The sequence below is a fragment of the Lactuca serriola genome, chromosome 7 (assembly GCF_051521515.1).
Source record: "Lactuca serriola cultivar US96UC23 chromosome 7, Lser_US96UC23_V15, whole genome shotgun sequence".
In the NCBI taxonomy this organism is placed as follows: Eukaryota; Viridiplantae; Streptophyta; class Magnoliopsida; order Asterales; family Asteraceae; genus Lactuca; species Lactuca serriola.
The window spans coordinates 68,170,502-68,197,685 of NC_136414.1; the positions used below are offsets into that span (position 1 = coordinate 68,170,502).

The 27,184-nt window shown below is 34.3% G+C and overlaps 1 protein-coding gene, 1 long non-coding RNA gene and 1 other non-coding gene across 3 annotated transcripts; all 3 read left to right on the forward strand.

Annotated features, from left to right (window-relative positions):
• The first annotated feature begins 1,033 nt into the window (after positions 1–1,033).
• On the forward strand, positions 1,034–1,680 carry LOC145063591 (uncharacterized). The gene is made up of 3 exons (XR_013688022.1): positions 1,034–1,161; positions 1,250–1,516; positions 1,591–1,680. It is a non-coding gene; the product is annotated as an uncharacterized LOC145063591 (long non-coding RNA).
• Positions 1,681–9,177: 7,497 nt separating this feature from the next.
• On the forward strand, positions 9,178–9,251 carry TRNAN-GUU (transfer RNA asparagine (anticodon GUU)). Its single transcript has one exon. It is a non-coding gene; the product is annotated as a tRNA-Asn (tRNA).
• Positions 9,252–10,278: 1,027 nt separating this feature from the next.
• LOC145061586 (putative protein phosphatase 2C 27) lies at positions 10,279–14,719 on the forward strand. Its single transcript, XM_079009115.1, has 4 exons — positions 10,279–10,650; positions 12,311–12,502; positions 12,700–12,911; positions 13,911–14,719. The coding sequence occupies exons 1-4, from the start codon at positions 10,534–10,536 to the stop codon at positions 14,470–14,472; spliced, it is 1,083 nt and encodes a 360-aa protein (XP_078865241.1). The 5' UTR covers positions 10,279–10,533; the 3' UTR covers positions 14,473–14,719.
• The last annotated feature ends 12,465 nt before the right edge of the window (positions 14,720–27,184 follow it).

Here is a 27,184-nt window from a genome sequence, read left to right on the forward strand (position 1 = left end):
CGAGAAAAAATAAAGACTTGCCTCGGATGAAAAGATGGAGTGGAACAAAAAAATTGAAATGGGTTGACGTGAACAAGATTTGGTCAAAGATGCAGGTTTAAAAATATTTCGTTTATTATTAATAAAGTTGATTATTATACTTTTATATGCATTTTTAATATGTTTAATTTTTTAGGAGAGGCTACCACCAAGACAAAACATGTTATCGGGTGATGGTGAGATGACATCTTTTCATTATATGTCATTTCAAGAGTATGTATATGGTGAAGGGAAAGCAGTTCCATCCCCAGTACGGGACCATTTTAGGAGACAAGACGAATCTTCGTCTAGTATGTCGTCCAGTGGTTGCTCTCATGGTAGAGGTCGGGGCAGTGGGAAACACAAGCTAGACGAGGTGTTGAAATGGCTACATGCACTGGAGCAGCATGTGTTTATGAACCGACAACCTACAGAGGTTTTTGTTGAAGAAGTGAATAATGACCAATTTTGGAACGACATTTTTTTTGATGATACGACAGTGTCACAAAGAAATTATGATGAACAGGTTAGTTACACGCTACATTATTTATTAAATTTTATTAACATATATGAATACCTGTGTTCATATTTTATATTTGAAAATATAGGTTGTGCAAGATGAAGTGATGAATAAAAACAATACAACTCAAAATGTTTTTGGTGATACTCAAGACGACAAGGTTGTTATAGATGTTACCTTTACGATTTTAATAATTACTTTTTAATAAAGCGTCTTTCGTTATTAAGTAAAAAGTTATATTTTTAATGTAGGTGTTGGAGGAGAGTACTCAGTATGCGGGGAACAAATTTGATGATGATGTGTTTGATGTAAACGATTATAGTGAAGTTAAAGAGGTTATTATAGTTACATTAATATAAATATTTTGTTTATTTAGATATTATTGCTTATTAAATTATGTGTATTTCGTTATTAAGTATAAAGTATTATTTTTAATGTAGGAGTGGGAGGAGAGGAATGACAATGCAGGGAACAAATTTGATGATGATGTGCCGGACGAAGACGAACTAATAATAACGGGAAATGTAGATTATTTTCATGATGATGATGATGACAAAGAAGTTACACCCGATAAACCGAGGAGTCGAAAACCATCACAATATTTGTGCCCTCCTTACACCGAGGTATTCGTTTTATTTATAAACTGATGATTTTATGTTTATGTGAATTATCTGAAAGATATAGATTTAAACATTTGAATATTGTTTTTAGTTGCACACGACACCGAAGCAAAAAAGAAGAACAAAAAAGAAGGTTGATATGAAATCAACAAGCCCCGTTCCTCCTCCAGTTTTTGGTGTTGCTCATGACTTCTCCATGTTGCGCCTGCAACCTTACGTAGCAGGCGGTGAGGATGTCATCCAAAATTATGTATTGCATTCATATGATGTGCAACATCGTTTGTTTAATTTCGTGTTAGATAGAGATTTTTGGAGCTCATTGTTTGGGCATACACACGACGGATGGTTGGAGTCAGCGGTAAATAAATTGTTAATTAATTCTTTTAAGAGTTAATTGTTTTTTAGTCAATAACAAAAGTATCATGTGTGCAGCATATAACCATTTGGTACCGACTTTTGATGGAGAGACGGTTTGAGAGTGACCGACATACAATAATGCCTCCAAATTTTTTTTGTTTCTCATGCTTTGGAAGAAGGACAGGACTGGAGGGCGTTTATGGCTGGTATTGCTACGTACCCCAACTTCATGGTTGCTTGGTGGGATGTTGATACGGTAAACTTAATAGTTTATATTGAAAATAATATCGTTTTTTTGTTATGTTTTTGTATTGTGATGTTTTTGTATTGTGATGTTTTTGTATTGTGATGTAAATAAACATAATTTTATTTTCTGATCCTTATACAGGTCTTATTGCCGATTCATTCATCCCCTAATCATTGGCTATTTGGGAAACTACGATTAGCGTCAATGGAAGTGCATATTTATGACAGTCTTGGTAGAGGTGCTTATGAAAAATTCCAATCCGAAGGAATCTTTTCCAAATTTGAACGTCGGGTGGCAAATTATTTGGACAAGATTAAGTATTGGGCCCGGAGGAACATCCCAAGGATTCCATTGAATATGCAATTCATTTATGAAGAAAACGTTCCCTAACAAAGTAGTCATTTGGGAGATTGCGGTGTTTTTCTTTGTATGTTTATGGAGCAATTGGTTTCAGGTCAACCAATACGTGTTCTTATTGACCCAAAGAACGCAGCTTTAGAGTTCCGTCTCCGGATGGCAAAAATTATTTGGGGGTCTAGTCTTGCTCCTATGTAGTTGGATTATATAAATGTATATACAAATTAATGTTGGATTTCATTATTAGTTTATTTTTAGAGTTTACTCAACGGATGACAAAAAATATAACGTTACGACAATTACAACAATTTAATGACCTACTAATTACTTATCAATACATACAACATAAGAACGACTACAACATTTGTTTTAACGTTACAAATACAACAATTTATTGACCTAACAACTTCAAAACCATAAAAACAATATTGAAAAGCTTACAACTTGTAAACAAGAACTGCCAAGAACAACACCCAACTACAAACCAACGCTATCTTTAACTTCTTATTTTCTGATTGAAAGAGCTTATTAGAGTTAGCTACTTTAGCTATTACCATAGAAGATTGGTCCTTCTCTTCATCAACCCAACTGATAAACCCGCATTTTGGTCCCTGTTAAATTTAATATTCACAGTAAGAAAATAGATTTGTGTGATGTAAACACGAGGGTTTAAATTTGAATGACGGTAAGAACATGATACCAAATACGGGCAAGCGTAAAACAATCTTCCTGGGTTTTTAGTTGTACCCGAAATCCTAACGATACGTTCTCCTCCGCAATTGCAGTATGCCATTAGCCTTCTTATTCTTTTAAATCGGAGTTACTTTGTCAGTTAAATTTTTTCATAATGAGTGACACCCATTTATAGAATAAATCATATTACCGACAATTCTTTTTGACTATGAAATGAACTGGTTTGACTATGAATTCAAAAAGTTCAACTATGAAATGCAGACAAGTACATTATGTAGTATTGTCATGTCGGTCAGTGAAATTTGACTATGAAATGAACTAGTTTGACTATGAATTCAAAAAGTTCAACTATGAAATGCAGACAAGTACATTCGTTATCCAACTCGTTATAAATACGTTGAAATTGTTTCACCTTCATTTTCATATCCAGAAACTTCGCTTTGACATCTCTTCTTCTTCGATATTGAGTGCGGTTCATTAAATGGTGAAACAAATGACAGACACGAGACCAAAATGATCCAGCACGAACTTGTGGGGGACCCGGTGGAAAATCCACCTCTACAGTTGTAATCCAAGCTTGAACCAAAGCGACCTCCTCTGCGTTCCTCCATATACGTGGTGAGTCCATAATTGCAAGGAGGGAAGTAATAGAATACAATTACAACGGATATTGAAATCTATTTATAACGACTCGTTACTTTCCTGGTGCAATGACTTGTCAACTATAAATTGACCTTAAGTTACATGCAATACTTTATTAAATTAACCAATATAGTTGTTCAAATATTGTTTTTTAGATTCTACTCTCTTTGTTTCAATCCAAATGACTTCTATATCATGGAGCAATGAAGAGTTCTTGGTTCTTACACATGCTTATATTCATGTGTACGAGACAAGCAAGTTGAACGATCCAATGTTTTGGAGCCGTTTAACAAATATTTTCAATGCTGAAAACCGAATGGCTACAAGAAACGATCGTGACGAACTAGACATCTTAGCAAGATGGTATGAAATGAAAACCAAAGTTCTATTATTCAACGATCTTTATACCAAAATTGACGACACACGTTTAAATGCTACTGAGGATATCATCTTGGAAGCTGCTAAGGAGGAATACAAGTCATTAAGTAACGGGTTGGAATTCCAGTTTGAAGCCCCTTGGAATATCTTGAAATATATCCCGTTTGTTTAAAATCTATTTTAGTTTATTATTTGAGTACTAGGTTATTTTCATGTACTAGGTTATTTTCATGTTTTTCTGATGTATTTCGTATGTATTTCGTTTGTTTAAAATCTATTTTAGTTTATTATGTGAGCAACTCGTATCATTAACTTGAGTTAATAAATGACCATTGCATTAGTTATCACAATATATTAGAATACATTAGTAACAAGGATTCCATGAACCATTAAAAACATCACAACAATTACATGAAAAACAACGACATAATACGAACAAAGCATTAACGTAAAACACAAGTCCATGGGTTATTCTTAACACAAATTAGAGCGGTCTACTTGAAATACTGTTTATCTCTAACAACCTTCCAAACTTCCTCGTATTCGAAGTCTCTGCCGTCATGCTCACAGATGTAAAACTCTGTAACAACTTCCAAGAACTCTTCTTCGTCACGATAACGAACATTGTTACGTTTCGCATAACTACATGCTTGATTGAACCATGTCACTTCTTCCTTTACATCCGTCCACTTAGTAACAACATCTGATTTTTCTCTTTTTTGTCCTTCTCCCATCTCATGGTTAAACAAAGATGTGAGGCGACTCCATTCATCACCAATTAGGCAATGCGGGGGAGCAAGTAACGGTTCACCATCCTTAACACTTAGCCAGCATCGTGTTAGAAGTAACACCTCGTTTGTCGTCCATGGCCTTTCAGAATTGGAACCAGGTACTTCATTCGAAGAACTTGGTGCATTTGACGACATTTCTAATAATGGGAATTCGTTTCGTTTAGGTGATTTGGGTGTTTGGTTTATAGATCTTAAACATCTATTTATATAAATAAATAGACTATGAATTAATACTTTGACTACGAAATGGTAATATTTGGACTACCATTTTCAGCTTTATGTAGTGTTTTGTCATGTCAAACTGTCATTTATCTCTTGTCACTTAAGGGTCCCACTGGGATGTGCAGGTTACTATAGTGACTTGTCATTACTGTCTAGTCATTTCAAAGTTGGACATCTCATTACTGTCTAGTATGTATAAATACCACTTATTGCTCCAGTTTAATACAATGTCGACTTTATTATGAGTTCCTCACACAAATTCGAAATTTGCTCATGCAACGAAGTAGATTGTTACTACTGTGATTCGGTAGACCCTTTTTTTATACCCTCTTCAGCCGGGCCATATATGTCACATGAAAATTTTGAAGAATTAAAGAAGGTTGAAGCACAACAAGAAGAGGACAAAGAGTCATCCCGACTTCTCACTCAACTTGCTAATGATATAGATTCGGAATGCAAATAAGCTCAAGAATGGATTGACCTCAATAAAAACAAAATCAAAGAGCATAAAGATTGGATAAAAAAGAGTAAGAATGCAATCAAAACGACTGAAAAACGGCTTGCTGAGAAGGATGAGCAGTTGATACACATTATGGTAAAAAAGGATCGTTTCGAAGACAAAATGAGAATTAGGGATGACTATATAACAATGGAGAAAGAGAAGTAGCCGTTGCAGTTCCCTGAGTTTAAAAATTAGTTATAAAGTTGTTGTAATATTATCATGAAACATATTAGGTTGCCAAAGGATCGTTTATTGTTTTTTTTAAATAACATGTTGTAACTGTTAAAATAAATCTGCAAACTATATTTTATAATATAAAGGCTTCATTCATTGTTATAATCAACAAAATTAACTAAAATATGAAAGCATAGCAATGTCTTGTAAGAGTTAATAAAAATATTACAATACATAATAAGCTAACAACTCGTCATTACTCTTAATTTCAAGGTTGTTTTATATCAAAATCAGCGTTATGGGTTTGTGAGCAACCCGCTGAACCACCAATATTATATGCCATTTCTGGAGTAGAAATTATGTGACCTGCTCTGCTACCAGACGCCCTTCCAGTACAATTATTTCTCGTGTGTCCTAGTTGACCACATGTAGAACACTCTTTTATAATTGGACCCTCGCCTTGGGATGGAATGCGGTCTGTGTTTCTTGGCCTGCCTGGCTGACGTTTATCCATTATAGGTGGCTTAACAATCATCAAATCATCGGGGATCTCCCATTCGGATGGCTTCGGCAGAGGGTTTATTGATTCCTCATATGTTTTCCTCAGTGTTTCGGTAAGGTAAGCATTTAATGCAAACCTCGAGCAGTCTTGGTAATTGTTCACTGTTAAACATCTTATGACATGACCACAAGGTATCCCATCAAGTTGCCAATGCCTACATGTACATGTCATATGTTGAAAATCAACAATCACATTTTGTGCCCCCTTTTTGACCTCGCATTTCGTATTTGAGATCATGCGAACATCCCATTTCGTAAAAGTTTTCTTGTTTTCTTTTACAACTTCATCCGCCCAAGGGGTAAGTGTTGTTGTTGCTTCCGCTAAAAAAACAGCCAAAATGAAGAAGTTAAGATCAATAACATCAAAACTAATAAAACATTAATATTACAAATTCACGTAATACCTGCAAAGTTACGTCTTTGAAACCACCATTGTTGCGTTGTAGCACAAAAAAAATCAATCAACATAAGTATTGGCACCTTACGTGCGTGTCTAGATAATGCATTTATAGACTCCGCACTGTTGGACGACATAAGATTGTATCGGTTCCCTTTAAAATGTGCCCTTGACCAGGTTTCTGGATTTATACTTTTTAAGTACTCCCATATTGGTTCTTTTGTCTTTTTCATAACATCCATGGCAGCATCAAAAGCATCAACTGTGTACGCCCTACACGCCTCCCAAAAAATTCATTTAACCGTCTTACTCTTACCGAATCTAGATACTATGTTGAAATACAAATGGACACCACATATTCCATGATGAGCGTGAGGAAAAATGTTGGCAACGGATGTTGCTATAGATGGAGACCTATCAGATATAATTGTAAGCTCCTGCATATTTCCTATGCAATCACGTAGTTTTTGAAAAAACCATGTCCAAGAATCAGTACACTCATTTTTGCATATACCATATGCAACCGGTAATATTTGATTTTGTCCGTCCTTAGTAACTGCAAGTAGCATGGTACCTTTGAACTCGCCCTTTAGGTGAGCTCCATCTACTACTAGGGTCGGCTTACAAAAATTGACAAAAGCTCATACCTACAATACATTGTATATCTATTCAAATACACCAAAATAAATATTAAAAAAAATTAGGACATGATAATACTAACCGAGCAACCGAGTGCGACGTACAAAAACTCAAAGCGATCATCAGCATCTGTTTTAATATGTGTGACAGTACCCGGATTATGTTTGGCCAAGTTGTGACAATACACCGGAAGTTTGGTAAAAGAATCCTCTTTCGTACCCCTTAACGACAACAATGCATATTGCTTCGCACGCCATGCCTGATGGTATGAGATATTGATATTCAATTGAGCATTCATATCATTAACAATTTCTTTTCCCCGATAAACTCTACTATAGTCTTCAGCCAAAACATCAGCAACATATTCACCCAAAACATATTTGTTTGCTTGTCGATGATTAGGTTGCAACAATGTTGAAGAACATGTGTGTACATCAACAAATTTATTCACTTGGAAAAGTCCATCAGAATTTTTAATTGCTTTTGCTCTTAGTAACCAAGAACAATTTTTCGAAACACACACAACTTCATACCTTGATTTGGTGGATCTACTTGTCCTCGTCTGGAAACCTTCTCGAAGACATTTTTTTACCAATACACCACTTTAAAAGTTCTTTGTTTTTAAATATACTCTCACATTGAATCTTTTGAAGATTAATGTCTACCATCTGTGTTGGGATATCTTCATTAAGATCAACTGGCCATGCTGGTACAGGGGGCATACCGTGAAAAAGGTTATCGGGATACTTAGCTTTAACTTCATCACCCAACTCATCTCTATCGGAATTACTTTGTAGCTCGGTTATATCTAAACATACATCACCAACATCAACATAATGCCCGTAAACATGATTTTTTTCATTTTTTTGAGTTGAATTTTTTTTCTTTTTAGTTTTATCTACCACACGCCTATTCATAAGTTTAACTTCTTATTCAGCAACATCATCACAACGACCACCCACATGATTAAGATATGTACCAACATCATCATCACCAACAGACTTGTAATTCTCGGGATCCACATAGTGAATAGGTGAATAACTAACATTAACATTTTCAGCAACACTGTGAAACTGAGGTACACTAGGAGTATTGAAAGTACCTATCGGATCGTTGCTCCCTTTATAACTGCATAAATTACCAACAAGTTGGTTTCCAATTTCACCACCCCCATTAACCTCCTCAACTTCATCAACCACCACAAACACTTTCACAGCCCTTCCTCCACTACATTTTATTACGTTTATCAACATTCTAACATCCACGTCTTCAACTATAGCTATATAATAATTTAATTCAGGATGGTGGAAACGAAGACTAATTCTATATTTGTCTAACAAACCAATTTTGCTTCTTACCAAAGATATAAAATCACTATAACTAATATACTTAGAAAATATCAAAGCGAGTTCAGAAATACCTCCCTGTGGACATATGTATTCCAGATTAGTTCCATTAACTTGCCATCTCCCACCGGTTACAAGACAAACCAAATATTCAATCATTTTTTGAGCAAATTGTAGAGAGTATTTCCTAAACAAATAACAACCAAAATGATATTTTTTCTACAAAAGTTTTTATATAGCAACGTGATTTCGTAGTCAAACCAATTCATTTCATAGTCAAACTTAAAAAAAAAAAATAAAAAAAAAAATACACCATTTCGCCGATAGGCTCAGAGGATTTTGCAGATGGCCCTATTCCATCTGCGAAATTAACCCTATTTATACAGAAAAAAAATTAAAAAAAAAAAAAATTCTCATCTGCGAAAATACAAGTACCTAAAGCACAACTGTGCTTTAGGTACTTGTACTTTCGCAGATGAGAAGCCCATTTCGCAGATAGGACCTTCTCATCTGCGAAATGGGTGGCCATTTTTGTAATTTTGATTTTTTTTTGGCTATTTTTGTAATGCAATTAGTGTAAATGGTTATTTTTGTCATTTTCTCTATTATTAATACATGTCTATTAATGTCCAAAAAGTATAAAAGTTCCATGTTTCCTGATTTGATGATGCATGTAACGTTTATTAAAATAAAGGTTACTCGATTAACAAAAAGCTGGAGTAGCTCAGTTGGTTAGAGCGTGTGGCTGTTAACCACAAGGTCGGAGGTTCAAGCCCTCCTTCTAGCGATTTTTTTTACATTTTTTGAACAGTTATTTATCTTGTTATCTTTAAATTTATAAATTGAAGCTTTATATGAATTTATTTATTTGTTTATTATTATTATTATTTTTTTTTTTTGTAAAAATAATGAATATTACTAATGTCATGGGTATATAATAATGAACTAAAAGGCTTGTATACTTTAGTTTTGTTTCTTTTATCTCATTTTTTAGAATGCTTTATTACACGATGAACATGTCCTAAGAGCTCCCTCCATTTACCATCAAATTTCCACAAAATTTTCTGGTTTAAAGAAAATATTATGTTATGTTATTTTAATCGGTATACATCAGACTATTGTATGTTAAATTAATATAATAATTAAAAACAAGTGATAACTTAAAATATTATCTGGTTATAGCAATTTTAAAACTGATTATAAATATCTAATCGTTTGATACCTAATAATTAATAAACAAAATTACAAAAAACGAAGTGATTCGTACATAAGTAATAGTAGTAGTAGTGATATTAGATTATTAGCAATCTATTTTTTTCTTATCTGATTAAAAGTTTAAAGACTTTTGTAAAAACGATTATTTTAATGATCCCGATTAAAACCAGTTATCAATTTGTCCAAGATAATAAAATTAGTTATCTATATTTTAAAACATACTTTATTAATCAGATCATAATTTCAAAACTCCACCCCACCACCACAAAATAAGAACAATATTCTCATTATTGTATGTATTTGTTACAAGAATTCAAGTCAAAAGTAAACTTATTATATTCTATATGCAAATTATATTGTCCATCAAAACCAAAAAATCCATATTTTTTTATATAAAGTTGTATAATATATTGATATATTGATATTCGATTTTCCTATCCACTCTTTCCCATAATTTTCATGATAATTTCCAAGAATAATCTGGAAGATTTTCAGTCTTTCTCACGCATAAGCAACTGCATACGTCAGCAAAAAAGGGAAAGAAAGAAACAATCAGAGTATATAATAAAATTGCCGCAAACAGAACCACCACAACCATAATTTATAATCTCTTCCACATAATACCCTAAACAAATATTCTTGGAATCTTCTTCTTTTGTCCAATTAATTGCCCTTTTCTGATTCTTTAATTACCCCATCTCTCATAAGAAAGTTTTTAATCAATCTTTTCCGTTGATCCAATAAATTTCCTTTTTCTGATTCTCTTTTTTCTTTCTCTGTGTGTGTGTTTCAGTGGTTGTGTGTGTGTGAGAGAGAAAATCTGCTTAGAAACTGGAATCCGTTCATCCATAAATATGTGCGTACAAGACGTAGAAAAGGTGTGCGAAGAAATAGACAATCTGGGTCTCTCAACAGATCATAATACAGCTCAATTTGCTTCTGATCAGATCACTCTTTCCAATTCGTTTCCGGTAAGAGAATAAATAAAGATCATTACTTTCTGAACTTTTTTTGTTTGAAGTTGGAAATTACCTTTGAATTTGACCAAATTACTTCGATTTCTTCTGTATTCGTTCTTTTTCTGCATATATTTGATAATTTGAGCTGCGTTTTGTCGATTTTCGATTATCGTTCTCTGGTTTTCCTGTTATTCTGTTTTTGTAACAGTTTGTACTGATATTCAAATTAGGTTGTTTGTTCATACTTTTCCTTTCACTAATTGAAGCTTGATTTGGTTTCCTTTGGGTTTGATTTGGAAGTTCGATCCTTGTTTGTGAATTTTTATAGAAACAGTAGGTATTCGGTTTTGATTGCAATAGCTTTGAGAAAAGTTCCTTTTCTGGAAGAACTTTGTTAAAAATTTCAGTGGTTGTTTAGGATTGGTTAGGGCTAATTTGGTAAAAAGGGAATGATTTCCTTCATATTTTAATGTTTCGAGTGAAATTTCTAAGCATATGTTTGATTCAATTTGGGATTATGGGAGTTTGATTCTTGAATTTGTTTGTTTATATTTGCTTTTGTTTTTAACTTGTCACTTTATAATGCCCTAATAAGAAAAATAAATAAATAAATAAATAGAAGTATAATCTTGTAATAGAAAGGAATGAAAGTAGGATACTATAATACACAAATAAATGAAATGTATTGCTATGTCTTTTAGAATCCTTAACAAAGACAGGAAGATTCAATAAAATTGCCACTTTTGGGTTTTCTGTTTCTTGTGATTATGATTTTTGATTGTGGTAGTTGCTTCTTTGTGGAGTGAAAATCACATGTTAAATTACGTAAATACCCTTTTTTTTTCTAGATTTAGCACCACGACTCCCTGCTCCATCTGTTGCAAAATTAAGTATGGTAGGAGTGAATGTAATCAAAATAATGTGTTGATTCTTTTTTGACTTAATGGGACATGACTTAATCCAGTCAGCTATAATAAGTGTTTATTTTTTAACTTAATGAAGATAAAACGACTTAAGACAAAAAGTGTTTGGATTGAATAAGACAAAAAGTGCTTATTGACTTAAATAAGCAATTTTTGATAAGTTGTTTCTATCTAACTTATATAAAAGTGTTTGTTATACATGGAAACCAAATTTCCCTTTATCATTGGTTTAACCCTAAAAAGCCCTATGGATTGTAGCTTCACTTTTTTCTTTTTTCTTGACCAGTGATGCACATACCAATTTACCCTTTTACCCCTATCTTTTTTGGTCAATTTACATGTATAAGTAGAATTTTGCCAAACACCATGAAAACAACTTATCATCTTATTCTGTTTTCGTATCACATAAGCTTATCCAAACACTCGTTTATAACACTATTTCAAGACTACATAAGCTGATAAGCACTTTTTTTTTGTAAAAGCATGAGCTGTTTTTAATAAACAATCCCAAACACACCTTGAATTATTTTTCACCGAAAAGCAAATAAGTTAAAAGCTAAAGGGCAACCCTGGAAATAATGTCAAAAAAATGTTGCCTTTTCTCGATACAATGTTCGAATACAGTTCTTCTTTCAATGCTTTCCTGTTTTTATCCACATTTTGATGCCATAGAGACTTTCATTTATTACAATCTTGAAACTCTATAAAAGTGATGATTAATTTTATTAATCTTATCAAAATTTCATCAGATGGAGAGCATTTGTGAGGATACAGTTGTTGCAGAGGAGAAACAGAGTAATTTCACCCCAATGCTTCGGTCTGGAGAGTGGTCTGATATTGGACATAGACCCTACATGGAAGATACTCACATATGCATTCAAGACTTAGCTAAAAACTTCAATAACAAACTTCAAAATGAAGAAACCGTTTCATTTTATGGGGTAAGTTTTTTTTTTTTTATTTATTTTATTTTTTTTTATTTTTATCATAAACAAGAAGTTCATATCCCTAGTGGGCCCCTATGTTTGGTGACTGGACAGTGTGGGCCAGCTCAGAGGTTGTTGAAAGAATAACTCTTTTTTTATAGAAAAGACGTTGAAAAATAATACTTGGTTTTTTTGGGGGGGGGGGAAAATAGGTGTTTGATGGACATGGAGGAAAAGGTGCATCACATTTTGTACGTGATAATTTACCAAGAATCATTGTTGATGATGCTAATTTTCCATTAGAACTTGAGAAAGTGGTGACAAGGTCATTTATGGAGACAGATGCTGCTTTTGCGAGGTCATGTGCTCTTGAATCTGCTCTTTCTTCGGGCACAACTGCACTTACTGCTATGATATTTGGGAGGTTAGTTGATTGTGTTTTTTTATTTTTATTTTTTTTATTTTTTTTTTTTAATCTCTTTGATATTTTGTTTCTGTTTCATTGAATCTTTTTGTGCTTCTAAAGGCTTCGATGGTTATTAAGTGTGGTGTATAGTTAGTTCATCTTAGAAAGTTTGACTATTTGACCAAGTGGCTAAAATATATTTTAATAATGACGAAATAGAGGAATCTTGTTGACCTAGGTTGATATCTTGAGTTCTGTGTAACGATGACAATGGGTAAATAAGATGCTGTTTTTTTAGGGCAAATACCAAAAAAGTCGCAAGTTTTACATATGAAGTTGGAAAAAGCCCTAACTTTCTTTTTGGTTGGTAAAAAGCTTAAGTTTTTAGAAAACCTTTCATTTTTAACCTTTTATCCAGTCATCCCCTATTTTTTTTTTAACAAAATGGAAGGTTTTCTAAAAACTTATGGTTTTTAACAAAACCAAAAGTTAGGACTTTTGCCAACAAAATGTGTAAAACTTGAGACTTTTTTTGAATAAAATACCAAAAAAGTCCGAAGTTTTACACGCTTTGTTGGCAAAACCCCTAACGTTTTGTTTTGGTAAAAACCGTAAGTTTTCAAAAAACCTTGTCAACTGAAAACTTATGGTTTTTACCAACAAAAAAAAAGTTAGGGCTTTTGCCAACTTCGTGTGTTAAACTTGGGACTTTTTGGTATTTACCCTATTTTTTTACTTAATGGTTTTAACGGGGACAAAATTATTCAGATAAGCTATATATAGAGGGAATGACTTAACATAAAAAGTAAGGGAAATAAGGATTTTCCTGTTATATCCTAACTTTTTACAAATTTACCCCCGGTGTATTTTCTCCTTCTATTTCCGAACATGTCTCTAATTTTCTCATATATATTTTAAACATCAATATTGGTAAATGATATATGTAATATACACAAAGTATGTTTCTTTTTTGAAGGTAACTAAACTAGACTAAATGACCATTTTACCCTTACTCAGGTCTCTGCTTGTGGCAAACGCGGGAGACTGTCGAGCAATCCTCTCTCGACACGGACTAGCTTTCGAGATGTCAAAAGACCACCGACCGTGCTACGAAAAAGAACGTGTCCGGATCGAATCCCTAGGCGGCTTCGTTGAAGACGGCTACTTAAATGGTCAATTAGCCGTGACTCGAGCCATCGGTAACTGGCACATCAAAGGGCTCAAGGAAACCGGGACCCACATGGGCCCACTAATATCCGAACCCGAGCTCAAACTCATAACCCTAACAAAAGAAGACGAGTTTTTGATAATTGGAAGTGATGGGATTTGGGACGTGTTTAGGAACCAAAACGCGGTGGATTTTGTCAGGCGGCGGTTGCAGGAGCATAATGATGTGAAGCGGTGTTGTAAGGAGATGGTGGAGGAGGCGATGAAGAGAGGAGCGATGGATAATTTGACGGTGGTGGTTGTGTGTTTTCAGGCGGAACCGCCGCCACATGTGGTGGTGCAGAGGGGGAGAGTCAGGCGGAGTATTTCGGCCGAAGGATTGTTGAATCTTAAGTTTCATCTTGAAGGATGATGAAGAGATTGATTTTTTGTTGTAACGTTTTTGGAACGATTTGGAGATGATGATGTTGATGATGATGATGAAAAGTTTGAGTAATTGTTGTAAATACATTCATGTGACGGAGGGAAATAAATTATTAGAGGATACTTGTTGTGTCTTTAGAGCAGGGGAAACGATGTGTACGTAAATACATAAAATGTTCGATTTGACATTTGTAAATTTATCTGTGGTTTCGTAGTCTTTATACGTTTTATGTGCTTCTATGGGGTTATTTTGTAAATATTGTTTTGGATGTTTTATTTTAACTGTGCTAATTAAAAAAAAAAATATATCATGCAGTAAAAAGTTAATAGTTATCAATAAGTTCCTTGGGACGTTCAAAAAATACATTTTTCATTTTAGCATAAAAAAACATATTTGGAGAGAGTTGTAGGTGTCACTTGATCGCAGGGAGGATCTATGTTTGCGTGGGTAGCCCGTGTGATCCTTCAAATTTTGTCTAGAAGTATATATTTTTCATAAAAATAAAAATTATATTACGGTGCTATCCCAGTAAATGTAAAATACTTAAAGTCTAAATTTAATGGTCAATTCTTTAAAGATACCCTAAAATATTTAAACCCAATCATTTAATGATAAGAAACAACCCAATCCAAATCTTGTACCCATTTATTTAAGAAAAATCGACGTGCGAAACAAAACATAAGGCTCGATCGAACCTCCTGCTGCCTTCTGCCTTCGCCCTTCTGCCCGACCATTATCGTCATTCTCAATTGTTGCAATAGTAGTGTCTATCGGCAAACAATGAAACAAGTAAGCTAATTTACTTTATCAACTGTCGATGTTTCTTTTTAATTAATTGATTCAATTTGGCATTTTGGCTTTACTTTATCAATTATCGTATTTTACTGTTTACCTTTATTTATTTAAGAAAAATTGACGTGCGAAACAAAACATAAGGCTCGATCGAACCTTCTGCTGCCTTCGCCCTTGTGCCCGACCATTATCGTCATTCTCAATCGTTATGATAGTAGTGTCTATTGGCAAACAATGAAGCAAGTAAGCTAATTTACTTTATCAATTGTTGATATTTCTTGTTAATTAATGGGTAAATAGCAAAAAAATACTCTGTTTAAACCAAAATTCTAATTTGACATCGTCTTTTTTTTTTTTTTTTTTTTTTTTTTTTTTTTTTTTTTCCAAATTTGACACTGTGTTCTCCAAATTGTTAGGCTAAAGGGTGTGGCTGCGGTTTGGGGCCGCGGTTTGTGCCACCTCAGCCGCGCACACCGCCACCAGGCCGCGGTTCTTTGCGGTTTTGGCCGCAGTGCGGTAGTCCATGGCCGCACTCCTTTTTCTCTTTTCTCCTCTTTTACTTGCACTCTCTCTCTTCTCTCAACCAATTATCTTCTTTCTTTTCTTTTTTCTTTTCTCTCTCCTAACCTTTTTCCCACTCCCTCGTTGCAGTTTCTAGTTGATGAAATAAGAGCAAATCTGAGTTAGCGTCTACGTGGCATAGGACGGAGTGCGGTTTCGGTGGCACCACTCCCTCCAGCCTTATAACTCTGATCATTTGACCGGTCAACCAGGTTACATGCTGACGTGGCATGATGACGTGGCATGCAAACATGATATGCTGACGTCTCAAAATTGAATTTTTTTTCCACAAAAAACACTAAGTTTTCACTTTTGTTCGCTTTTGACACTAAGTTTAATTTTTTCTTTCAATTTTGACACTATGTTTTTTTTGTTCCAAATCGAACATCATTTTATCAAATTTTGTTTAATTTTGACAATTTTCCATTTGAAACCATATAAATATATATATATATTTTTTTGTTACATTTTAAAGTGTATAAATATATATATTTTTTTTGTTTAAAAACCACATTTTTATTTAAATACAAGATATATATATATTTTTTTTTCATTCAAAGCATAATGTATAAATATGTATTAGTTGTATCATGATAATCAAACTAACCATAAAAATTTCATGGGTTGCAAACTTGACATCCGAGTTTTGATCGGTTATACGTCTCCAAACCTCCAAACTCATTTTAAAGTTGCGTATTTAATATAAAATACGGTTTTATATAACTAATACATATTTATACATAAAATTATGGGTTGAATGTAAAAAAAACTTGTGTGTATACAAAATTATGGTTTTTAATTGAAAAGAAACATTTATACGGTTTAAATGTAATAAAAAAATATTTATCCGGCTTAAAATAAAAAATTGTCAACATTGAACAAAATTGGAAAAAATGATGTTCGATTTGGAACAAAAAAAACATAGTGTCGAAATTGAAAGAAAAATTAAACTTAGTGTCAAAATCGAAAGAAGTGAAAACTTAGTGTTTTTTGTGAAAAAAAATTCAATTTTGACACGTCAGCATGCTATGTCATCAAAACTGACACGTCATTATGCCACACTAGCATTTAACATGGTTGACCGGTCAAATGGTCAGAACTATAACAAATTGGAAAACACGGTGTCAAATTTGAAACAAAAAACACAGTGTCAAATTAGAATTTTGGTGTAAACTGAGTGTTTTTTTTTTTTTTTTTTTTTTTTTTTTTTTTTTTTTTGCTATTTACCCTTAATTAATAGACTCAATTTGACATTTTGGCTTTACTTTATCAATTATCGTATTTTATTGTTTACTTTTAATCATGATATGAATCGTTCATAGGTTATAGTTGTTAGATTAGATGTCTAAGCCCATAACTATTTTTGATATGTACTTGATTTGATTATGAGCATGGTCCTTTTAGGTTGCCTTCATTCATGCAACGTGATAGGATGACAAGTGGAGAGAGAGAGAGAGAGAGAGAGAGTAGGATTTATTATGTGAATAATAAATTGATACTCAGAATGATTTTATAAATATATTATATGGAAATCATATTATTAATTAGTAATTAATCGAAAATTAATCTAGTATTAATTTTGGATTAAAGGAACTGATTAATAATAGAGAGAGTGGTTTTGCAAATCATCAATAGTTGCAAAATCAGGTTGATGGACTCCATAGAGTGGAGTGGATGAAATCTTATTGGGAAGCCCAATAGATTTCGTCCAAGGGCTCTAAAGACGGAATCCATGGTGTCACACCCCCGAACCAATCGGCGGAAACGTCCCGGGGCTTGGGTGACTTCATTCTGGTAGTATCATCACAGAGTATATAATTGAAACTTAATATCATCATCATCACACATGTAATATTACAACTGTCATTTATTTACATCGAGTATTGTATTACAATATTACATGCCAAAATATCTAGAATATGATGAAAACAAAACATAACAAAATGTCCAAGTGTTCCTGTCGACCGACCTGCTCAACGGTTTCCTGAGAATACAAGTTAATTTAAAAGGTCAACATATATAATGTTGGTGAGTTCATATGCATGTTTGAGAAAAATGTTTTGTACTACTTTGTCAACACCAGAAAATCCGATATTTTCTGAAAACCGTTTTGAAATGTTTGTGTCTGATCTTGCATTAATGCATGTGTGTTAAGTGTTGCGAGAATATAAAGAGAATGAACTCCAGACAACCCGATGTTGTCTGCGTAAGAGAATGTTGGAATTCTCAACACCCGAGGTTGAGTACCAGCACCTATGGGTTACCGTGTTATCCACAACATATGGTTTCCCATAAATTTTATAACGTTAATTCCTCTAAATGAGTCGTTATAACCATACTTGATAATGACAATTTCGCATGTCATGACGTCTATTAAACGCTGACTTGTTTAAGGTACGGTTTGTCACCCTAGACTGGCCTAGTCTAACTGTAGCGAACAACTCAGGTGTGGGGCGTCAACCCCGTATAGATCTATACACAAACTCACACTCTCACTCTGGGAGACTTTGGTTATAACTACAGGCTACGTTTGTACACTCATTTGGTGTCAAACGAAACGTCTCACTACATCCTTGATCGAATTTACGTGAATAAACATATAAGAAATATTCCAGGCCCAATAAACATGTAAATGGACAACTAAGGCCAACTAAACATGCATATTATTTCCAGGCTAAAAAATAATATGAATTTATATCCCAGGCCCAATATACATGTAAAAGGACAACTAAGGCCCATGAAACATGTATATTATTTCCAGGCCCAATTAGGATGAGAATACCGAAATTGATCAGTGGTTTGTTACGTTCGTTGTTTAAGCTATGTTGTTTACCAAAATGACATAAAAATCCCACCTTTTTGTAAAAGGTCATTTACGGACCAAAAACCCAAAATTTACAATTATGACATATTTTTGGTAAAAATGACATTTTAGGTCCTTTAAGGCCAAATTTTGCATTTAATGCTAGTTTTAAATAGAAATAACATTTTTAACTCACTTTTGTCAAAAATATCATTTTTGGTTTGGTTTTATGTAAAGGTTTCAGCCCATTTATAAATAAATTCATCTTTTTTTGGCCCAAGTTTTAGTAAATTCACATTTTTGGTTCTTCCTATAAAAAAATTACATTTTTGGCACAACTTTGTTGAAAATGACATTTAAGCCCACAAAAGTCCAAAAATTTACAATCTTGGCCCAAAAATTCGTAAAAGCCCAAAAGAAGCTCATTTATGAGTTTTTACACTTCTAGCCCTTTTTAAGGTCACAAATATCAAAATGATTCATATTTCTCAAAATAGATTCCTTTTGGTCCCTTAAAAATCATGAGTTACATAAAATACCCCATTTTTTGGTTATTTTGTCACTTTTATGCAAATCTCATAGTTTTAAGTAACTTTGATGTATTTTACAACCTTTTCTTTGCATAATAAGTTGAAATAAGTGTTATGTTCCACAAATATCATGACATTTTAGTAGATCTTCAAGTTCATAGAGTTCATAACACATATATCATGAAAAACACACAAAATCATGCATACAAACACAGATCTACACAAAACAACTTGTATTCTCCCCTAAAATAGAATAAAAACCAAAAATAGGGGGTATGAACTCACATTACTTTGGAGTTTTCGGTTTTTGATGAAGGATGGATGAGATCTCGGCCTTTAGCAAGATTTCTTGAACGAATTTATTACTTAGGAAGTTCTAAGAAGCAAGAATCACAAAAACATGTGTTGATGAGGAGTGATTTAGCTAAAAATGAAGTAAACCAACTTAAGTTTACAAGATCTTACCACAAGAGTGAAGCTTGAAGTGATCTTGGATGAAAAGATCTTTTAAACACTCCTTACACCCACACGATTTTAGGGAAGATTAGGAGGATTTTTCCGTTGAGGATTTAGATGGAAATGAGAGGATTGGAGATAAAATGAAAGTGTTGTTGGTTGTTCTTGTCCTTGGCCGAGAATAAGAAGGAGGGGGAAGAGAGGTGATGGGACTTACCTAGATGCATGAGTTTTTCATGGATACATGAGGGATATTAAGCATGGATACTCACCATGCAATGGTGAGGTGTCATCCCCACAATTTCCCATATTATTTCCTTTTTTTGTCATGTTTATATGACAGCTAGATTCTGGTCCACGCTTAGCGTTCCATCGAACCTTCATAATTGATTACGACTCTGCTTTGTACGCTTCACTTCCCTGTCCATTATCTTGACCGATTGTTCGGCGAACAGGAGATTCTCGTTTATTTCGATCTCTTCCAGAGGAATGATAAGAGTTTCATCTGATAAGCACTTATTCAAATTTGAGATGTGGAATATGGGGTGTACGTTGCTGAGCTCCGCAGGTAGCTGCAGCTTATATGCCACCGGACCAACTCGGGCTAGCATCTCGAACGACCTGATGTATCGTGGATTTAGTTTTCCCCGTTTCCCAAAATGGACCATCCTTTTCCAGGGAGAGACCTTTAATAGCACCTGATCTCTGACTTGGAATTCCAGATGCTTTCGTCGTTTATCAACATAGCTCTTATGTCGGTAACGCGATGCTTGGAGTCGGGCTTTGATTTGGATTATCTTCTCTGTCGTTTCTCGAATGATTTCTGATCCTGTAAGTGTGCTGCTCGGTGATTGCCCTTTTTCCAGCTGGGTGTCACCCACCCCGGCCCAACAGAGAGGCGATCTGCATTTTTGCGACCATATAAAGCCTCAAAATGAGCAACCCTTATACTCATGTGATAGATGCTGTTGTACGAGAATTCAATCAAAGGCAAGTGGGTATCCCATGACTAGCCAAAATCGATCACACACGCTCAGAGCATGTCTTCAAGTGTTTGGATGGTTCACTCACTCTGGCCATCAGTTGAGGGTGGTAAGCAGTGCTCATGTCTAGTTGTGTTCCCATTGCCTTCTGGAGCGACTGCCAAAACCGTGAAGTAAATCTACTATCCCGATCCTAGATAATAGACACTGGCACCCCATGAAGTCTCATGATATCTTTTATATAGATTTGTGTTAATCTTTCCATCTTGTACGATTCTTTTATTAGCAGGAAATGGGCGGATTTCGTTAATCTATCGACAATCACCCCGATAGCATCCAATCTGTTTGCTGTGTTAGGTAATTTGGTTATGAAGTCCATAGTAATTCTTTCCCATTTCCACTCGAGTATTACTGGAAATTGTAATAATCCTGAGGCCTTCTGATACTCCACTTTCACTTTGGCACAAGTGAGACACTTGCCCACGTAAGTGGCGATCTCTGCCTTCATATTTGGCCACCAATATTGTTGTTTAATATCCAGGTACATCTTATCCGAACCTGGATGGATGGAATATCGCGTCTTATGAGCCTCGTTCATGACTATCTCTCTGAATCCCCCAAGATTTGGTACCCAGATTTTATTCATGAAGTAGTAAGCTCTGTCCCCTTTGACTTCAATGTTTTTAGCCATCCCATGCATTGTTTCATTTGTGGCATTCTCCGGTTTCAACGCATCAAATTGGGCACCCTTAATCTGCGAGGTTACGTGGGAGTGGATGGTTATTGATAATGTCTTCACACGATGACTTGATTATTCTTTCCTGCTCAGGGCATGGTCTACCACATTAGCCTTGCCTGGGTGGTACTTGATCTCGCATTCATAGTCATTTAGTAGCTTGACCCACCTTCGCTGCCTCATGTTCAGCTCCTTTTGGTTCAGAAAATGCTGGAGGCTCTTGTGATCCATGAAGATGGTGCACTTCGTACCGTAGAGGTAGTGCCTCAAAATCTTTAGGGAGAAGACCACAACTCCCAGCTCGAGATCATGGGTGGTGTAATTTACTTCATGCGTATTCAATTTTCTGGATGTGTAAGCTATCACCTTTCCATGCTGCATGAGGACACAACCTAACCCTTGGTTTGAAGCACCACAATATACTATGAAGTCTTTGGTTCCCTCCGGTAAGTATAACACTGGTGCACTATAGAGGGCTCGCTTCAAGGTTTGGAAGACAGCTTCTTGCTTGTCTGTCCATTTGAAAGATACACCTTTTTGTGTCAAGGTGGCGAGGGGCTTGGCTATCTTGGCAAAGTTCTGGATAAATCTTCGGTATTAGCTTGCGAGACCCAATAATTTTCGAATTTCTGTTGGGGTCTTCGGAATAGCCCAGCCTTCAATGGCCTTGATCTTGGAAGGATCTATGTGAATCCCTTCCTCACTGACTACATGACCCAAGAAATTTACACTGCGAATCCAGAACTCGCATTTGGAGAGTTTTGCATATAATCCTTCAGCTCTTAGAGTTTCCAAGATTTGATGGAGATGTTGACCGTGCTCCTCCTTGCTTCGGGAGTATATAAGAATGTCATCGATAAAAATGATTACGAAATTATCGAGGAATGGGCGGCAGAGTGATTCATGAGGTCCATAAATGCGGTGGGGGCATTCGTTGGACCGAAGGACATCACAAGAAATTCATAATGACCGTATCGAGTTCGGAAAGTAGTTTTTGGAATGTCCTCTTCTCGAACTCGAAGTTGATGATAACCGGATCTTAGATCTATTTTAGAGAAGTAACTAGCTCCTTGAAGTTGGTCAAATAGATCGTCAATCCGAGGGAGTGGGTATCGGTTTTTGACCGTGAGCTTATTCAATTCCCAATAATCAATGCACATTCTGAAGGATCCGTCCTTCTTTTTGACAAACAGGACTGGATCTCCCCAGGGTGAGAAGTTTGGTGTGATGAATCCTTTGCTCAACAATTCACTTAAATGACTAGATAACTCCTGCATTTCGGCGGGAGCTAACCTATAGGGTGATTTGGCAATTGATGTGGCTCCTGGTATGAGGTTGATTCAAAATTCAACCTGTCTTTCTGCGGGTATTCTCGGAAGGTCTTTAGGAAATACATTCGGGAAGTCGCATGCTACCGGGATGTCTTTAAGGTTTATTTCTTCTTTGGCTTTGTCCACCACATGGGCGAGGAAAGCATAGTTCTTCTTGTGCAAGCATTTTTGTGCCTTGATGCACGAGATAAGACTAAGATTGGCGACAAGCTTATCACCATAGATCATTAGGGTTTCGTGATTGGGGAGGTGAAGGCGAATGGCCTTCTCGTGATACATAATATCAACACGGTGGGGGCTTAACCAATCCATGCCGATTATCACATCAAAACTCCTAGTATTTACTAGCATCAAATCTATTTGAAATGAATGATTGTTTAATGTTAATGTTGGATTAATGTCTAAGTCCATAACTATAATTGGTAAGACTTGACCCGACCCAGCATGGTCCATTTGGGTTGCATGGCATCATGCATTTGGATAGACTATAATGAGAGAAATAACACTTAAGGTTTGTTAATATATTATAAGTTCTAATATATTAATAAAATTATTTAATTAGTATTGATCAAGAATTAATCTAGGATTAATTAAGTGATAAAAAGAAGACTAATTAAATATATGGGTTGATTGTGTAAATCATCCATACTTGTATAGTGGGCTAATGCTCCATGGATTATCAAGTTTGGCTAAAACCCATAGGATGCTCCATGGTGTATTTGAACCTATAGATCCAAGGAAATGGAAAGCCATGATAATTAGGGTTTACCCTAATTGTGACACTATATAAAGATCTTATTGGTGACAAAATCGGCACTAGAGTATATGTGAAAGGGCTAGTCGATTTTATGAAGTGTGGATTTCTCTCTAATCTATTCCAAGTGTATTTGGTGTTGTGTGAACCATTTGAGGTGTCACACTTGGGGCACTAGGCACTTAAGCTTCATGAAGACATTCTACATTAAAGAGGTATGTAATTCTAACTTGATATATTCATATGAATCAATGTTATTATGCTAGTTAGGATGAATACCTTGGAAAGTTCATATTTGTATGTATAATAGAGAAAACATAGATCCAAGGTATTTAGGGTTGCATGTACACTTAAGAGTGTTAGAATGCTCAAAACCCAACAGTGGTATCAGAGCCTAGGCTTACTTTCTCTTATACTTGATGCAAATGTGTTTTTTCAAAGTTGAATCTGTCCAGACCATAAAGCTCGACGAGTTTATGCAAAAAACTCGACGAGTTCATCATTTTGGGCATGAACTCGACGATTTTCTTAAGGAACTTGACGAGTTTTGGGTGCTGAAAGCTTGTTGTTTTTGCTGGAATTGGACTAGGAACATTACCCTAAGCTGTTTTTGAACTTATAAACTTGTTTTTGATGTGGTAATGTTCATGCTAATCCAATTTCAAAGATAATTGTCAATAGATTCATGTTTTGTATCAGTTTAAAACTTATGCTAATTACTTGAAAAAGTTTGATGTAAATTATCTTTGTTCATATGAGTTCCTTAGATTAATAGATAAGTTAACTGATTATGTGTTTTCAATCCATTTTAATCTAAGAGATGATTCTAAAATGTGTTTGTGTAACTTGTCCTCAAGTTACATGAAAGGTCACATTTAAGTTTCATAAAACTCATAAAAGTTGGCAATGGTTACAAAAAATGAAGAGTTTTGTCCTCAAGTTATGGAGGTTCAAGAGTCACTTCATTTAGTAATAAAATGTGTAACCTTAATTAATTCCATAAGTTACAAAATAAAGAAAAGTTACATTCTTTTATTAGTTTAAAGTCTTCCATAACTTGTCCTCAAGTTATGCAACTTGAAGAGTTTTTGGATTAAAACTACTTTAAACACATAAGTTATGGAAATTAATTAGTTTTGAATAGTTTCAAAAACTTGCCCTCAAGTTTTGGAATTTGAAAAGTTTCACTTATGAATACTTTAATTCCAACTTAGCCCTTAGAATTTTAAAAGTTAATATTCAACCCTTATACTTTATAATATTATAAGTTAATAATATATATATATATATATATATATATATATATATATATATATATATATATATATATATATGTATGTATGTATGTATAAGAGTAAAGTCAGTCTTATCGTTAGTAGGCCTCATTCACGAAGCCGGTCTATAAGGGGGGGGGGTATAAGGTTACTGCCTATAAAATGGCAGTTTAATGGGTGTCCACTCTCACCCACCGCTTCCTTGACCGGTGGAGGGTCGTTAGCCGAACGGGTAGGACAAGGACTAAAATGCTCCCTTCATTAAAAGTATTGTGTTGGGTCCTAGCCTTAATATTTCATATTGGGTGTTATATTAAGGACTTTAAATCAACTATCTTGAATATCTCCCAAAAGATGTATGGTTTAGACATTTATGATCTTCCCAAATCTCTTGAAACAAGCTTTCCTAAATGAAGATGATGTACCATGGAAATCATACTTCTTTCACCTCCTCCAATTATTCTCCCTAACCCACAATTTCTTGAAAAGTTTAAGGTCACTCAAGCCCTATTGGCAAGCAAAGTTCTATGTGTGATCACATCTTGGAGATGTACTCACATATTGACAAGCCGGGAGAGTTGGGTGTTAAAGTCTTGAGAAAGTTGGAGGCTCAACTACTTTCTAAGTCATATAGTGAGTTCCTTTAGGACTCCTATGAAACAGACTATGACAAGACCCTTAATGATCTTATCTATTTGCTAAGATCAACTTCCTAAAACTTTATGGACATTGACAATGATGACATTGAATATCCAGTAAAGCTCTCTCCTCCTAATGGAAAGGGATCAGCCATAGTCAACTCGGTTGACCAAATGGTAAAGAGAGAGGCTAAGTCTGAGATAGTCCCATTATCAAGGGTCCATTGCCAAAGAAGGGGCATTGGTTGCGAAGCTGCCAGATTTACCTAAGGATGTTAAAGTCAATAAGTCTGACTCTACTTCAGGTAAAGTCCACTATCTAACTCTACTAAGTTTCTATTCTGAGATTCTTGATACATGATGTGACTGGGTCACATGTTGATGTTTTAAGAATCAAAGAAAAGTGAAGAAACTTAAAGAAGGAATATGTTGAATCTGATCGCGTAGATGGATTTCTTTCACATAGTTTGAAGATCAGATTATTGAGCCACTTCTTAGGAGTTATGATATATTGCTTAGGAATAGATAACAACAAATTTTCATATGGATTGTAAGGATAAGTTTTTTCGCAAAGTTTTAAAATAAAAGGTAAATCTTTTAATTTTATTTATTTTAAAATATCCTTACAATGGCATTTGTGAAAATTTTGTTGCTTATAAGATTCCATTAAGAGCAAGAGTGGAAATATGAATTTGATTCTTTCATTTGTGGTAGTGTCTAAATTTACCAAATAAGGAAAGATTCTCATTACCCAAGTTTTAATTGGATAGAAAGTTGGAATCATGAAAGTTGTATAGCATGATGAATGAGAACTTTCAAGCATTGAAAAATTAAGACTAATTACTTGTTCACATGGATATGTGAGTCAAGTAAAGGACTAAGGGATCGAGTACACATTCTTGTGCACTGATTAAGTCCACCACAAAAGATCGTTAAGACTATTCGTCATTATTTACTAAAGTTTAGTAAATATGGTTATACTTACAGGCTTAAATATAATTCTGAAGCATTGGAAAAATTTCAGTGTATGGCAGAATGAATAAGAAGTGTCAAATTAGGCAGAAAGATAAAAGTTTCTCAAATCTGAAAAGATGGGAGAGTCAAATTAGGCAGAAAGATAAAGGTTTCTTAAACCATGTGGATATTCCTTTCTTGTTTTTCTAACATTATCTTCTTGTTCCTCTTTGACAGATTCATCAATTTCCTTATTCTTTAAATTTTTTACAATTGGAACTCTCTCATATTTTCTCTTTGACCTTATCTCTCTTTCCAAAAGTAGCACATTTAAAGGTTTAGGACTTTTCTTTTGTGGAACTGATTTATCAAAAATTTTCTTTTACCTTCTTTCTCGTTTCACATGTTGTTCTTGTTCTTGTACTTGTTCTGATATAACACATAATAAATATTAGAATGCATAGTATAATATATTCAATACATGAGTAAAACACATTACGTTATTTGATGTTTTAAAATATAATATATTCTTTTTATTCCAACAGAATAAAAATTTATTTCAATAACACGAATATAATATACACAAAATTGCCATTCTAACAGGATACAAAAAAAAGACAGAATAAACAAAAATTCATAGAACTGCAATTCTAGCAGAATATAAAAGAATCTACTAGAACATCATACATGCCATTTTGATACATAATCCACTGAACATTGAAATACTTATATTAATACACATATTTGTATTCTATTAGAATATACTACAAATAAAGTCTATCAATCTACAAAAATTATAAATGTTTCAAATTAACTCATAATTCAAACTTAATAAAAATTTAATAACAAAGAGTAAACATACTTTACACATTGTTGCAATGATAACAG

What these genes read in the sequence shown, in the direction of transcription:
- LOC145061586 (XM_079009115.1), top strand. Translation starts at nt 10,534, where the DNA reads ATGTGCGTACAAGACGTAGAAAAGGTGTGCGAAGAAATAGACAATCTG. An exon ending in AAACCGTTTCATTTTATGGG is followed by an intron (nt 12,503 to 12,699) that starts GTAAGTTTTTTT and finishes GGGGGAAAATAG; the next exon opens with GTGTTTGATGGACATGGAGG. An exon ending in ACTGCTATGATATTTGGGAG is followed by an intron (nt 12,912 to 13,910) that starts GTTAGTTGATTG and finishes ACCCTTACTCAG; the next exon opens with GTCTCTGCTTGTGGCAAACG.